A 16,523-nucleotide genomic window follows, 5' to 3' on the forward strand; every position below is an offset into this window, starting at 1 on the left:
TCTATGCTTTTTGAAGATAGAACAATATTTCTGCGGCTGCACAGGGTAGACCCAGTAGTTAAAATAATTAATAAAAAGGTTTTTGGACAGGCTATCAGAAAATTACCTAGATATCAGGGACGCTATCGGGACTGTAGGGAGCTTAGATCCATCTATGACAGAAGTCTACTTAGAGAGGCAGAAAAGACCTAAAAATGTAACAATTCACATAAGTAGAATTTCTGTTTTCCTGATGCAAGGTGTACACCATCTTTCCTGTAAGGGCAATCCCACTTACCTAAACCCAGTTCTACGCTGCTCGGTACAGTTACCAACTTAGCTATTGGGGAGCCCGGAGATACGTTGTGTAATGGTGGCTGGGTTATATCTGGGGTTTTTGCATATTTGAATAAAAATTATGCTAATTAGTAATGAGATGAAATTCAAATTCATGTTTGACTACCCAGATGTTGGCACTGTGGAATGCCACTTAAAATGTCAGTGCTTCCTGCCACCCTTCCTACAGGTTACAGAATGGTTTACCTATACAAAAGAAATATTGCCATTTTGCATTGTGGCTATAATGAGTATATTGTTACCAGAAAGTGAGCAGTCACTCTCCTCACTGTAGACAAGTGGTCAATGGATTTACCACTTCAAGTCCAAATAATCCCATTACAGTACTTGACTGGCAGCAATTGGATGCTTAGTAGAGCAGGACTTGAATGCTTTCCCCAGTAGGCTATGAACTAGCAGTTTATAAACTAGTAGTTTTATTTCAATGCATTTAAAAATAAAACTCTAGATTTGCCATTGAATTTTAGCCAAAGATGGCAGTCACTTGCTCACTACAGTATTATGTTGTCATAAGATTTTACTTAACTGGGAGGACAACCAAGGGGGACCAGAACTCATGCCTCTGAAAATAATGCTTTATAATAAACTTATAATAATAGAAGATGCACAGGAGTGGCCTAGGTGGTGTGTTATGCAATTTTGTCTTTCTCTCCTTAACTAATTTCCTACTCCTAGTGAACTACCTGATATTGGGAACTCGTGTGTAATTATGGGAGCAAATGTGTGTTACATCATTCTCCAATGTCTGACCTTAATCATCTGACCAACTTCAAGTTTATATTAACTTGATTTTAAAGCCAGCCTGTCTAGGATGTCAGATGTCAAAACAGAGAGATGTACAAATAGAAAAATGTTGCCTTTAGCATAGTAAAGAGATTCAGTGCAATTCAGATATATTCTGTAGAGTGCTCTGTATAAGTAGAATCAAATCCGAGCAATGGGTTTTGCACTGTTGGGCTCCAGAGTCGATTTGTTATCTGTCTTTGAAGTTAAACTGTGATACTGAAGCTGCAGTGGACTCTTAAAACAACTAATAAAATCTGGTTTATATATATAAGTCGGAATAGCAGAATGTAAATCTACTGAAGTGATACTGTGGCTGTACAATGCACTAGAGTACAGTACTATATGCAGTCCTGGCCGCCACTCTATCAAAGGAATGTGCAAATATTGGGGACGGTTCAGGGATCAACAAGAATGATTTGAAATGGAGGGGTGGGGGCAGTGGTGAGATACGTAGAAAGGTTAACAAAGTTAATCTCGACAGCAACAGGAAAAATGGAGTATATAAAATATTAAATACCTTTTGATATGGTCAATCCAGACTATTAATTTGAACAGGGGCAGGCTAGTAACACTAGAGATCAGAAATACAAACTACCAAAGCAAATTTAGATCACATAATAGAACATTTTTTTTTCACACAATGGGTTTCAAATGCCTGGAATCATCTATCAGGCAGGGTAGTACAGACACAGATTTTAGGGGGCTTCAAGATGTAGTTGAGTATTGGACTGGAAGATTTGGAATACTAAAAGGATAAACTTGGATTCATATGGCCTTTTTTCATCCTTTACTTTTCTTATATTTGTATATCTAAGCAGTCTTTCAAGCCTCAATATTCTGTAGGTTTCTATGATCCTGGAGACCTTCGATCAGACGTCTGATTTTAGATTCTCTCCATCAAAATCCCAAATTTCCTTCAGAATACCTGCGGCAATTAGTTCCTATTAGGCAGGAAATTCCTAATGGGTGCAGGGCTAATCCAAGTTCTCTTTCAAAACAGCCAGAAGATCCTGAGACAGAGTGGCAAGCAGTGCTCAGTCACTGCAGCCTCCTGCTATTTCCTCACATCGATGACATGGTACTCATTTAATCCACCTACGAAAGACGAAAGGCATGGGGAACCCTACTTGGATTTGGACCCAGAAACTTTTGGTACCAAATCTGACACTGAACTTACTGAGTTATCTGAATTCTTAAACATTGGCTCTAAATGTCTGTTTTGAAAGAAACACAATAGAAGTTTATAGCACAGAAAGAAAGCCATTCAGCCCTTCATGTCTGTGCCGAATCTGGGTAAAAAAATCCAAAATTAATCTCAATTAAAAGTCCCCCATCTCCCCATAGCCTTGTACCTTCCTTTGCTTCAAATATTTATCCAAGTTTCCTTAAAAGAAGCAATGGTCTCTGCCTTAACCACTCCCTGTAGCAAAGCATTACATCCTCCAACAACCATCCATGTAAAAGAAAATGTCTTAACCTCTCTCCTCACTCTCCAAGTGACTATTTTAAATTGATGACCACTCATCACTTAACCCCAACCAGATGAAATAGTCTTTCCTTATTCACGCTATTAAAACTATTAATGATTATAAAATCCTCTCCTTGTATCTCCTCATAGACTTCTCTGTTCCAGTGGAAACAGTTCCAATATCTCAAGTCTTTCCTCATAACTATAGTCTCCCAACCCTGGCATCATCCTGGTGAATCCAAGCTGTAAACTCTCTATGATGATAATGTCCATTCTATAATGGGGCACCCAAAACGGCACACAGTCCTCTAACTGTAGGCCAATCAATGTTTTATACAAATTTATCAGTTTTTCTTTACTGTCATTCTTTATCTCCTATTTATAAAACCTTAAATGTTGTTGGCCTTTTTTATGGCTGAATCTACGTGCACTCAGCCATTCAGGGAATTATGTATTTGAACTCTTAGATCTTCAAACCTAGTGTCTTTCTATTGAGTGTATACTCCCATTCTTTGTTTTTTTATCTCCCAAAATGTATTAACGCACACTTATCCATATTAAATGGCATCTTCTACCTGCCCACACACTGCTCCAACTTGTCTGTGTCCTCCTGAAATATTTGACAGTCGCCTTGCTGTTTGCTAAACCCCCTACTTTTGTGTCGTAGGCAAATTTCAAGATTGTGCTCCATATACAGTACCTAGAACAAAAGAGGACCCAGCACTAACTCCTGGGGTACACCACTTCCAACCATCTGAGCAACACCCATTTACTCCTGCTGATTGTTTCCTGTCTGCCAAGCAACCCTCTATCCACATTGCTACATCTCCTCTTCTAGAATATGCCTGAATTTTTCTAACGAGCCTCTTAAGAAACACCTTATCAAATGCCTTTTGAAGAACCATATACGCTGCATCCATTAAATCCCCTTTCTCTATTCAAATGGTCACTTCTTCAAAAAGCTCTGTTAAATTTGTCATGCATGAATTGCCCTCAACAGTTCCGTCCCCGCTATCCACGGTTAAGCCATACATTTTTAATTGCTCACTAATTTTGTCTCAAGTTATTTTTCTTTTTGGTCACGGTATTTATTTATTTAAAATCAACCATGTAGAAATCTCTGATTACTTGTAGGATTTATTTTTAGCGTCTTCTCAATTTCACACAATACAGATATTGTTAAGAAGGTCTGTTTTGCAAATGATATAAGGGAGTTTTTAAGCTGTTGAAACCCTTACACTATGTAATTGTATCGTAAGCTGCCCAGCACCTACAGTCTTCTTGTAAGTTCTCTTCATTTTAGCAACTCATTTGCATATTCCCATTACAGTTCATTATGTTGATATAGTCTTTTGGATTTTGCAACAAAAGGCTCTCTCCCAAATCTCGTCTCCCATTCATTCTCTTTCTGCTGCTGGTCCTGGTTAGCAGGAATCAGTCTTTGCAGTAAGTGCCTTTGACGTCACTCAATGTATGCAGCCTGTGCTATTGTCTTACTCTGAGCTGTACTGGGTATCGCAGTGTCTGGTCTCAGCTCTTCATTCAGACTCACTGCAGCAAGACAAGGGAGTGCTTGGTCTTTCATTTCTGTTGAATTTCCAGCAGAAGCTTTTGGCTTTCACTTGTGAGAGAAGTATAAACAGCATTTTGTTGAGGACTGCTGTGTGTTGTATCAGCTTTCAGGCTCGAACAAGGCAGCTGGCAGCCGCAGAGCCCGGGCTGCATTGTCTAGTTTCATGACCCCTGCTGTGTAGCTGCCTCATCTTTTTTTTGCAGCATCTGAACCAGCCATGTTCGGCACGGAGTCTTCATGTAAGTACAGTACTGCAACAGTCCAATGATTAGTTAGCATCTTTCGCATTGTGCCAAAGCTTTGTTTTATTGCATGAAATGCAGGCTTCAGTCAGGGCCACTTCAAACAATGAATTCACAGCTCCTCTTAGAATAGAATTCAGTGTGAAGCAGATCCGAAAGATTCGTGTCACTGTATCTGGTTTTCAGAATTTGAGAGAATCATTTTCTGGGTTTGCTGATGATTTTGTACGAAATGTGTTAAAAACACAAACGCGATCGAGGTGCACAAAATAACAAAAATAAGGCCTTTCTGGCAACAGCAATAAATCATGGAGCAGAGTGGAATGGCTGAATTTGTTACAGAAGTGCACTACACAGAATCTGCTCATTGCTCATAAATTATTACAGTGACTTTACTAAAATACGTTCTGTTGAATATTCCGAGGCCTAGTGACAGGACTGGGTACTTGAGTTCAGGAAGTTTAAAAATCCTAAAAGCTCCTCATGGTTCCGTGTGATCTGTAACCTGCTCCCATAAATGAAGGGGGTAAAGGTATTATTCTCAGCAGAGAATTGGCGACTGGGAAACAGGGACCACCCCCTCCACACCCACCCCCACCAACATCATTTTTTACTAGAGATACTATTGACAGATGATCTAGACACTGCATACAGACCCTGAGTGCTCTGGTGCCGTACTTGTCTGATAAGATGCTACAGTGTTGAGCTGCGTGGAATCATTTGAGCAGCTGGGCAAATTAATGTGTGCACCGTTGTGAGCTGTCCATCTTGGAAGCACACTATAGCTTGCATGAGGCTGGAGAGAGCCTGTTATCACGAAGTGAACTGTTATTTACAGGGCTCCCTTGTTTGATAAAGCTGTCCAGGCATTACCCGGTTCACCCTTGTGTTTGCTGATGTCTCTTGCTGCCGTGGTTACCAGATTGTGATGGCTGAAAATTGATATCTCTTGCAAGCTGGCATAGTAAGTATGGGTTTTTGATGAAGTCTGTGGGTGTTATATTGCCCCAGCTTTTCATGCAAGAGGAGTGAGTTTGGCTGCTTGTTGGCAATGTGACTCACATTCAAAATAAAATGGAATTAGGTTGCCACACAAAATAGTGCTTTAAATATTGTTCACAGCAAAAATACTGTGGTCTTCTCATGAGGTGTGATGTGATATTATGCCACTGGTAATCATTTTTCTCTTTTTAATGATGACAACCTCTTTGAATTAGGAGGATCTGCAGAAATGTTTATATTTTAATCTGTGGATTTTATCTCGAGTTAAATCCTGGTGGCTTCACACTTTCACTCTTTAAGGAGTCTACGAGCGAAGTGACAAAATGGCAGTTTTCAATGGGTTACTTTCATTTTTAGTTCCATGAATGAGCTTTAATGAAAGGTTTGATTTGGCTCGATACATTTCTGTCATTCTGCTGTTGAGAATTCATTTTTCCAGACTTGCAGCAAGTGGGTTTTTTCTGCTGTTCTGAGAAAAAGGATGTAAACCTCCATGTATTTAAAATCCTGCATCGAGCACTCTGTGCTTAAAGGATTAAATATGGGGTCGGTTTCTGGACTGGAAATTCAGACATGGTTCTCAGGGCTGACAGCTTTACATTTTCTTTTGTCGTCCAAATAGAAATCTGCCATATTCCTTTTCAAACAATGCAAATGCTAATTAATAGTCGGTTTCATATACAGTAATTCTTGCCAAATGTCTTGATGGAGGGACCAGTAACAGAGATGGAAGGGAACAATGCCTAGTTTATTGAGTGTTTATATTTTTGCATTCAATCTGATTTCTTTTTAACAATAGAATGATACTGACTCTGAATCAATGAATTATTGTACTTTAATTCTTAACTGATTTACTTATCATTTTTTCTAATATAAAATGGTGCCTCGTACATTTCCAGGGCTTGGCAGGTTATTTCCACTTCGGTACTTGAACTGCTTCTGAAAGAACGTAAAAATATTGTGCAAATTACTGAAACAAAGAGGAACGTGGTTACCTCTCAGTTGATTTGGATTGCTGCATTTTTGGGGTTTGTGATCTGTTCAAATCAGGACGTTTATATGCTGCAGCGCTGGGCAGAAGACCAAAGGGTGATTATTAAAATAGGTAGAAATTTATCTGATTGCATGAAAATAAGTACAGTAGTTTGAACTTAGGCAGTTGAGCAAATTGTTGCTTTACCTAGGGTGTAATCAACAGCAGTTGTGACCTTAGACTAATCAAGTGGCTTATGGCGTGATGGGCTGCACAGTAAGTACTGGTTCTGTCGCGGGGATCAAGCAACCAGTGTTCTCCAGCTTGTTTTCATGAGGATCATAATTTAAAAGATTGCCCCCATAAGTATTGAAAGTATAAAATAAACTGAGAACAAAATGTGCATTTTTATTTAGTGGTAGATATTATTATGGACCAGCAAAAGGGATGATGCCACAGTACACGGTTTAAGTTGTGTACATACCCATGGTCTTATGGGGTAGAAGATTCGTGTTAGATTAGATGCACAGAATTATTGGATGAAATGGTGAAAAGTACATTGTATGCCTCCTGCTGCTAAACTGGAGAAAAGTGTACAATATTGATGTGGATTGTGTTTATCAACTTAAAATATGGTGATGATTATTAAAATCGGAAATGCCACACGTCTTCCCCAATGGCTTAGTGAGCTTCAGCTGAAATATGGGCATTACAATTGCCTCAGCTACTTGAGTTAAGGAGGGAAAATAAACCAGGGTTTGCTCTGGTGATTGCCATTTAGTGACCTGCGCTGAAGTGCATGTGTCCAGATGTCAAGTGATGGGCTCAGTCGACTGTGATGTTCCTTGCCGTCTGTAGCCCGCTGACACTCACTGCCAAGGCTCTTAAAGGATAATGGCTACTTGGGCGAGATTCTGGAAGATCAGTGGAGCCAATAGAACTGTATCCAAACAACGGCTTCAGGAGCGGAGACAAAAGAAGGGGAGAAAATTGATTAGAAAAAAGATCTAAAATGGCTGCGAGTCTCTCTGTGTCTGAACAAAATGATAATAACTTCTTCCAGTTAAATGCTTCTTACAGATATTAAAGGCACTATTCTGGCCATTGTCTCCTGGAAAGATTCCAGTAAAAAGGCATTGCATAATAGAGGCTCCTATAGAAGTGAGATTTACATATGGAGCATTTCATTGAAAAGCAATTTCAGGGACGAGAGTGAGATCAAGGTAGGTGGAGTGAATAAGTGGGGGTGGGGGAGGGAGGGCGGCAAGAGCTGAGGAGAAGCTATGCATTGATATGACAGCAGATTGTGGAACTGCAGTGGTTAGTCCAACTGTATGCCAACATGCATTGATGAAAAAATCTCAAGGAACCCTCTTAGTGAAACAATAAAGAGGTAATGTGGGCCACTGGGGAAATTAACCAGGATGTTACTAAGGAACTTCTGTATTCCTCGCTGTTGAGATGTGATTGCTGTCTTATAACAACCTTAACGTTGCAGCAGATATATATAAATCTGCTCATCTGACTGGATGATTCAGATTTGAATGTCCAGCCATGAGACGGGATCTGCCAGAGAATCTCAAAGATGCTTCTTCACTGCTAGTGTAGAAAAGCTTTACTGTAATTGGAAATATGATTACAGTCCTACTATTGTGAACATACTGAGGCTATGTTCCCTAATCATGGTAGAACAAGAAAATCCTCCTAGTTTAAGAAACCTGCAGTGCAACGTCTACCTGCTTGTTCTTCTGTTGTTGCGTTTACTGTACTCAGTGTGTATACAGTTGGCAATCGGGGAGTCTGTGTTTACTCATGCTGTTCAGTGAGGTATTTGTGCATTACCACCTGCTCAAAACAATTTACAGTAGTAAGAATAAGTCAGGGAAAGGCACAGAACTCTGCTGTATCACTGCTGCTTTTTTCACCCTCCTTCTTTCCCTCTTTTATTTCCTGAGGGTGTTGGTGTACTGTGCCATGTGCATCAATTCAATTCAATTCAATTCAATTCGCTTTATTGGCATGACAAGTTACATCTTATGTTGCCAAAGCATCGAAAAACATTCATGTTTGTTCACAAAAATACAGATCTATCCATACAGTGTATAAACAGATATATCCCTGAGTGTATAAATATACTTTCATATAATTTATATATACTCTTTTCTTATATTTAGTGGTTGTCCCTCTGTTTATGGCAAGCAGTAACATAGTGTGCCGCTAAGGTTACACAATTTCTCTCTTCCCCTAGTAGGTATGGGAGTTTTTGGTCGTCATTCAAATTTCTGAAATCCGGGCATATTTTTGTGAATTTTGGGTAGAAATTCTCCCTTATGCCCTGATATTTTCTACAAGCTGTGAGGAAGTGCATCTCTGTCTCCACCACTCTCTGACTGCAGTGAGAGCATATCCTGTCCTCTCTTGGTAGCCGGGTCTGCCTGTGTCTACCTTTTTCGATCGCCAGGTTATGTTCACTAAGTCTGTACATTGTCAAAGTTTTTCTCAGTTTGCTATCCTTTACCATGGCCAGGTAATCAGCCATGTTGTATTGTCTGTTTAGGGCCAAGTAGCAATTGAGTTTGCTTTGGGTTTTTGTTGTTTCTGCCCAATATGACAGATATTTTTCCTTTTGCTTAGCGACGATTGTGTTGGGTCGAATTCTTTGTGTTACGCTGTCACTGTCCTGGGGCTGGTTATTGTTAGTAGTGTTAGTAGTTACTTCACTGAGTCCCAGGACTAGTTGACTGAGGGTAGCAATCCTCTTGTAGCTTGCCCAAAATACAGTTCTTCAAGTATGTTTTAGATAGTGAGTGTTAGCAGGCTCTCTGACTGTGTGGATACACAGTTGAACACTATCCTCTCCTCACCCCAAAATCCATGTACATGCCCTTTCCAAAAGGCTAGTGATCAGGAGTGGCACCCCCATCTTACCACCCCCCCCCCCCAATCCAGAAATGATGAAGACAATTGTAGCTTTTCCACCATCTAGATTAGGAGTTAAAACTAGTATCTTCCTGGTTGTATAGCTCAATACCACATTACAGGAGCCATTGGGGCAGCTCAGCTTATAAAGGTATGATTTTTATGGTATTGCCATTAAGAGTATTTTAAAAGCATTGCATTGTGGTTCCTTTGATAGCTCAGCACAGTGAATTCCTGCAGTTGGTAGCAGGGTTACATAAATCAGATAGGCCCCAGCTTCCATCCCTGTTCTTTGCCGAGTTATAAAAAGAAAAAAAAGACTTGCATTTGTATAGCGCCTTTCACGGCCACAGGATGTCCCAAAGCGTTTTACAGCCAATGAGGTACTTTTGAAGTATAGTCACTGTTGCAATGTAGGGAACGCGGCAGCCAATTTGCGCACAGCAAGCTCCCATAAACAGCAATGTGATAATGACCAGATCATTTGTTTTACTGATGTTGACTGAGGGATAAATATTGGCCAGGACACCGGGGATAACTCCTGTGCTCTTCTTCGATATAGTGCCATGGGATCTTTTACGTAAACCTGAGAGAGCATACGAGGCCTCGGTTTAACATCTCATCTGAAAGACATTGCAGCACTCCCTCTGTACTACCCTGGAGTGTCTTCCTAGATTTTTGTGTTTGATTCTCTGTAGTGGGGCTATGAACCCTCGACCTTCTGGCTCAGAGGCGAGTGTGCTACCCACTGAGCCACGGCTGACTCTCAGCTGGGTTGATGATTGGATGCTACAGTTGGCCTCAGAGCCCAGGGAGGGACAAATCGACCAGCGATCCTGTTGCTGATCGCTGTCTAGTGACTCCTGCTGGAAGGGCATGTGTCTGGATGCTGGATATTTCAAATGGACAGCTGTGATTGCCACTACTCTGCTGGTGGGAGGGCAGCTGCTACCTGCAAAACAATATATGTGAGCAGTGAGTCAACATCTTCCGGTTAGGAGGGGAAAAAATCGGCAAAGAAAGTTTTGAAGAAAACCTCCCTAGCACTATACAAGGGGAAATCCTCGGGTGAACACCAGAGGCTAGAGGCCTCCTAACAATCCTAAAATTAATATCCACTGCAAAAATATGAATATCTCTATAATGGATCGTACTAGGGAGGATTCTTCATAAAAATATAAGTAGGCTCACATTGTTCCTACTTCTATATTAAATGGAGATTTTTTTTGTATTATTTTGAACCTTCATATTCCTTTGTAATAAGTACATTTATAGTCTGATAACGTCTGCAAAAAGTATTCTTTGAAAGTTAGACCTGCACCAACATACCTGGCTCTTTCACTTGTTACAGTGCTTTCTGTAGGAACTTAAACCAGCATTTCAAATCCTTTTGTTTACTTTTTAATTGTCTGATCTGTAAGCACCCTTTTGCCTCACAAGTTGTTATTTTAAACAGAAAAGTGGCTGCTTGCCCCACATATTTGTTCAGACCCATGAAAAATAAAAATGAAAAGTTGCAGCACCTCACAATAGTTGCTACTTTTCCAATGTTCAGGTAGAAGTCGAGGAAATGTTCCGGTTTGAATATATCTTGCCAGTGCCATCTGCTGACCTTTGCACTTGACTTTTTGGTTATGGCTCTGTAGCTGACAGGAACCCTGGGGCGAGGAGCAGAGGTCACTGGCAAAAGCGCAGTTCTGAAATTGATATCCACTGCAAAAACATGAATATCTTCATGATAGATGGTGCCAGGGAGGTCTTTTTTTAATAAGCCGACTTCCTTAACATCTGCCTTTGTGCTGGGAAGAAGGGAAAGTGCTTTTCAATGATGGGACACTGGTGCGTTTTAAAACAAGAAGTGTGAAATAGCCAGGAAGAACCATGCAAAGTTTTGTTCTACACTCTAAGAGAGTTCAAGCTGTAATGACAATAATGGGTGTTAATTGATGAAAATACTGAAATTGTTTCCTTTTTGCTGTCTTTCTGTATAGATTGAACTTTAAGTGCTTTGAAAAGTTTTCTTTTTTAAATCTGCTTTATTCCCTCCTCTCCTGAAGTTTGTGACCAAAAGAAAGGAAAGCATTGTATTTATAAAGCACCTTTCATGACCTCAGGACATCCCAAAGCACTTTACAGCTAATAAAGTACTTTTGAAGTGTAGCCATTGTGGTAATGTAGGGAAACGCAACAGCTAACTTGTGCATAGCAAGGTCCCACAAACAGTAATGAGATACATGACCAGATAATGTTTTTAGGTGTTAGTTGAAGGATAAATATAGTGCTATGGGATCTTTTACATCCATCTGAGAGGGAAGACAGAGCCTTGGTTTAATGTCTTACCTGAAAGACAGCAGATCTGACAGTGCAGCACTCCCTCAGTGTTGTACTGAAGTGTCAGCCTAGATTACGTCCTTAAGTCTCTGGGGTGGGACTTGAACCTTCTGACTCAGAGGCGGGAAGCACTACCACTGAGCCAAGGCTGACTACAGGAAACTTTGTGCTATCCGGCACCGACGGGACCGAGCTGTTGCCGTCCCATCAAAACTGCCAGACAAACCAGCGCTAATGTTAAAACATACGGAGCTTTTGAGCTCCGTATCTATCAACAAACCCTGTTGCTTAGCAACAGCTTCTAAACAGTCGGCTGTAGCTTGCAAGCGTCTCTGTAGCTAAGCAACAGCTTTAGCTAGACCTTGCAGAGCCTGACTGGTGAAAAAAAAGCAACGAAAAGAAAAAAAACTTACTGAACCGACTCCTGAATTTTGCCGGTGGATCGAGCATTCCGGACAGTTAACCTCCGGATAAACCAAAGTTTCCTGTAGTTGCTAGGTTATGGTTGCACAGGCCACCAGCACTCCCTATTTCTCACCTACATGGCCACTTTACTGGCTTGAGCCGGGGCAGTGAATGTTCACAGCCCATGTGACCGCGGCGGGCATCACAGTTAAGCCTGATCCTGTCCTGAATCAGGCATCCACACAATTCCACTTTCCAGCAGCAATTACCGGATAGCAACGAATAGTTGAAACCCAGGCGGCTGGTGATTTTTTTCCCCTTCCTAGCCTGGGCACACTGACCCCACCATCACCCTAACTGATAACAACTTGAACCTGGGACCTTCATGGTATGGCACGATACTACACCATGCAGTGCTTTCATCTAATTAAGCGAATCCCACAAATGTTGACTGTGAGCAAGGGGAATAAATGGGAACAGCACAGCCACATGGGATTAGGGCTATTGCTCATGTGAAGAATAAACACCAACGCAGACTGGTTGGGTTGTGTGTAATTGGATATAATTATTTTAGACGTGAAGCAATGACAGATATCGCCTCCTACATTCCTACGCTTACCCCTCCCCAGTTACTCAGCATTCTCTTAATTAGCCCAGGCCCATAGTGTATAGTCAGGTGAACAAACTGTCCCAAGCCTCTTTTGCATTATCTAATTTTGCACGTCTGTGGGACTTTGGGAGTGAAGAGCAGGATATGGTAGTAATTTCTGTAAATGATTTTCTAAGCGATAGTTACATAATGGTTGCAAAGAACAGTTAATGGTGTTAGGTATCCCCAAATGCTAAGCTCGATACCTTTTTGAGTAGCCAAACAGAGGTGAAGAATATCTTCCTTCCCTCCCCATCCCGCTGTTCTCAAAAGGAGAAGAATTCCTAAAGCAAGTCAGTTGATAACTCTGTTACAGACCTCCAAGGGATAGGCTCAAGACTGATATTAGTTAGGCCCCGCAGACTTGGCAGGTGCAGGGGTGTGGTGCACGGTATGGAGAAGAAGTTAAAAAGTATGTTGAGAAAAATAAAAAAGAGGATTGGGAGGAAATCGATTTGTGGGAAAGAAACATCTTAATTGTACGCAGAGTAGATGGTGAACAATTGTCTGACATATTCCGTCCTATCCAAATGTAACCAGTAAAAGTTGGGAGTTTTTGATACTTAGACGTCTGTAACCAAGTTCTAGAAATTAATTTTCAACTATTACTGCTAAGTTTACCAAATATACCAAGCCTGAAAACAGTTTAAGACAATAATTTTTCTCCCCCTTTGTGCCGCCTTGTCTGTATTTGTCCATCGACAGTGGAGTTAGCGGAGATCAACAAAGATACTGGTTCTATTCTGTGGCCAAACACTATGATTGGTGCTCGTTGCAAAGGTATTGTGTATGCCTATCATTCTAATTTATTCATAAGTTTCTGCAAGTATAAGAATCCGTTCCATCTTCATTTTTTTTAAAAACCAATAAAGAGCCTCTGTGTATCTTTGTAATGTCATTAGCAGCTGAAATCCTGAGGTTTAAATCCCATTGTATAACTAATATCTGAAGATCATCTTGCAATGTAGGGCTTGATGAGGAGGTGAATTTGCAGCCAGGGGAGCAGTATTCAGATGCCATGACTTCTAATAAATTCATTACTTTATAAACAACTAGCTGGAGTGCCCGGCGGTGCCGAGGGTTTTTTGAGGGCAGGAAGTTCCCTCACCCTCTCTCTCTCCCTGCCCCTCTCTCTCTCCCTGCCCCTCTCTCTCTCCCTGCCCCTCTCTCTCTCCCTGCCCCTCTCTCCCTCCCCCCCCGCTCTCTCTCCCTCTCCCTCCCCCTCCCCCTCTCCCTCCCTCTCCCCCTTTCTTCTCCCTCCCGCTCTCCTCTCCCTCCCTCTCTCCCTCCCTCCCCCTCTCTCTCTCTCCCTCCCTCCCCTCTCTCTCCCTAGCGCCTCAGGCCCGGCCCGACTGACCTCAGCTGAGCTCCCGCTCCGGCCCGAGCCCCCGTGCGCGGCCTAGCGCCTCAGGCCGGGCCTGACTCACCTCGGTACCAGAACGGAGTCAGTCCGACAGCGGGAGGCCGGGTGCCCATCGCTCCGAAACGAACCCGGGGTTCCTCATGTTGAACCAGGTGGGCCTTTGGAGCCGGTTGGCCGGGCGGCAGTCGAAGGCCTTTCGCTCCGGATTCCCATGTTAGATTTCGGTCGGGGACAGCGGCGACGGTGTCCCGGGCCTCCGACCCGAAGAGCTCGGCAGTGACATCCTGCAGAGCGGAGAGGCCGGGGTGACAGGAGAGAGGCGAGAGAAGGAGGAGGAGGCCCAAACTAACAATGGCCGCAGCTAACGGCAGTTTGAAGGATTAGGCCCCGCCCACACATGCAATGAAACGCCCCCCCGTGACGCAGCGTGCTCCCCCCCCGTAGGATTGGTCAACCTTCACGTCACTCAATGCTAATGAGCGGATTCCCCCGTATGATTGGCCAACCCGCTAATGAGCGGATTTTTGAACGTTTTTTGTCTACTGTCCGAACAATTTTTGTCTGACCAAAAAGTAAATACGCCTAGTAGACTCTCCTAATCATAACCTTTCTTTTGATATAACATATGTGTAGGTACGCTCTATAACTTTTGAGTGATGCCCAGACAGACGGATCCTTTTATATTTATATATATATATAAGATAGATGCTTCTAAATAATAAAAGCCAAATCTGTATGGAGTAACTTGAATTGTTACTGAGAACCCTTTTGTCCTTTTATAGTCTTTTTCTTTATTGAGTGAGCAACTATTAGTTACAGTAAGGAGTTGCTCCTTGTTCTTGCAGGTTGTTTCAAGCTTGTAAGCAAGGGAATTCTAAGAATCTGTCCTTATCTCCCGAATTTTGTCCCAGGCAAATGCTAAACAACAACCAAAGATAATTGCGTTTAATAATACTGTTTTCAGTGGGACTTCATCCCAGAACCCCAAGTTACCACTTCCCAATGACCCGTATCCCCTCCCACCCAATTCCCAGGTAAAATTCTGATCATGTATAGATCAGCAGTTCTAACATTTCATGTTAGTTTTAAATTGAGGTGCTGTGTAATCTGTCTACTTATTCACCCATGCCCCACAGCCAATGAGTTGCTTCCTACATTGTACTTAGCCTGCAACTAACCGCCATTTCTCACCTCCTCCTGCCACACACCCTTTTCGTACCAAATTTTGCAGTGTTATCTGCAGCCTCTTGCCCTAAACTCTGAAGTTCCACACCAACTAATTTGTTTTTTTTAAATGGCCCTTGACAACTGAATGATGACGTGGGTTATTTCTAGCACTAGAGTTTGAATCCAGCCCAGACGGATGAGATGGAAATCTCTCTTCTCTCTGATGGTTCTAAAAATAGGCAGTTTCAAACCAGGTCCTAGTGGTTCATGAGTACACAACATAAAACAGCACATTATAGAATGAAGTAGCAGTGACACCAGACAGATGTAAGGATGACTATCCATATGAGGGATAAATCACCCAGTGAGGATTTTGAGCACTGTCCATTGAGGGTTTTGAACTCCAGTTGTCATATGTTAATTTTATATCCAGAAATCTCAATGCTTTCAATATTCCATCAGGTGGCTTGTACAGCAGCAGCGAGCTGTATTTGATATTGTGCAACTTGAAGTTTCATTCTTCCTTTCAACCTTCCAGTGGATGTGTGATTATTTTAAGAGTAAGATATTTATTTTATGAGTATTCTAATAGCTGCAGTGTTATAGGTCAAAAAAGCATTGCTAATGTGGCATTGATTTATAAGCTGGTGAAATGAGGAAAAAGTTGGGAAAAAAATTGCAGGGCTATGGGGGAAAGGGCGGGGGAGTGGGACTAGCTGAAGTGCTCTTGTAGAGAGCCGGCACGGGCTCGACGGGCCGAATGGCTTCCTTCTGTGCTGCAACCATTCTATGATTCTTTTTCTCAAACCCTTATGACTAAAGGCAGCTTCTCCTCCAAAAAAAATACAAATTCGCAATAATATTTAAAAAGGGTCTCAGTTGTGATGTCAGAAAATTACTTCAGAAAAAGCCTATTTGAACACATCACGCTTCAGTGCCAAATGCAATTTGACAGCTGTCCCAGACATCCAGCCAAGTCAGTTTTATGAGTTTAACCTTTTTGACTTGGTAGAGTGGGTATGTTTTTATTGTCCAAATATATATAAAATTTTAAAATATACCAGCATTTATCAGTTTTGCCGAATTGGGAACAGACTCTTGTTAAACGAAGAGATTAAATGGAGACCAACTGCTCTCCTTATCTTCATTTGACAAGATATTTCACACAAAGACCGTTAAACTATTTTATCACCTTTCATTTTTTAAATTTCTATACAAAATCATGGCAACAGTCTAAAGCTTTTAAACTTCACCAACCCACTGGGCCACTGTTAACCATTATTTTGTCATATTTGTTCTTAAGGCATTA

General features: G+C 41.7%; 1 protein-coding gene across 7 annotated transcripts in view; it reads left to right on the forward strand.

Annotated features, from left to right (window-relative positions):
• LOC147106243 (suppressor of tumorigenicity 7 protein homolog) overlaps nucleotides 1-16,523 on the forward strand; it is a 273,711-nt gene that overhangs the window by 105,987 nt on the left and 151,201 nt on the right. The window contains exon 1 of one of the 7 annotated variants that reach the window (XM_086009179.1): nucleotides 4,112-4,402. The exons of 5 other annotated variants lie outside the window; for them this stretch is intronic. In XM_086009179.1, the coding sequence (XP_085865305.1) occupies nucleotides 4,381-4,402 (22 nt within the window). In that variant the 5' untranslated portion in view covers nucleotides 4,112-4,380. Of the gene's footprint in view, nucleotides 1-4,111; nucleotides 4,403-5,088; nucleotides 5,370-16,523 lie in introns of those variants that run through there. One more of the 7 variants, XM_086009181.1, reaches the window with a different exon arrangement.

The sequence above is a fragment of the Somniosus microcephalus genome, chromosome 16 (genome assembly GCF_052327205.1).
Source record: "Somniosus microcephalus isolate GS21.2 chromosome 16, FLI_Smic_1.0, whole genome shotgun sequence".
NCBI classification, from domain to species: domain Eukaryota; kingdom Metazoa; phylum Chordata; class Chondrichthyes; order Squaliformes; family Somniosidae; genus Somniosus; species Somniosus microcephalus.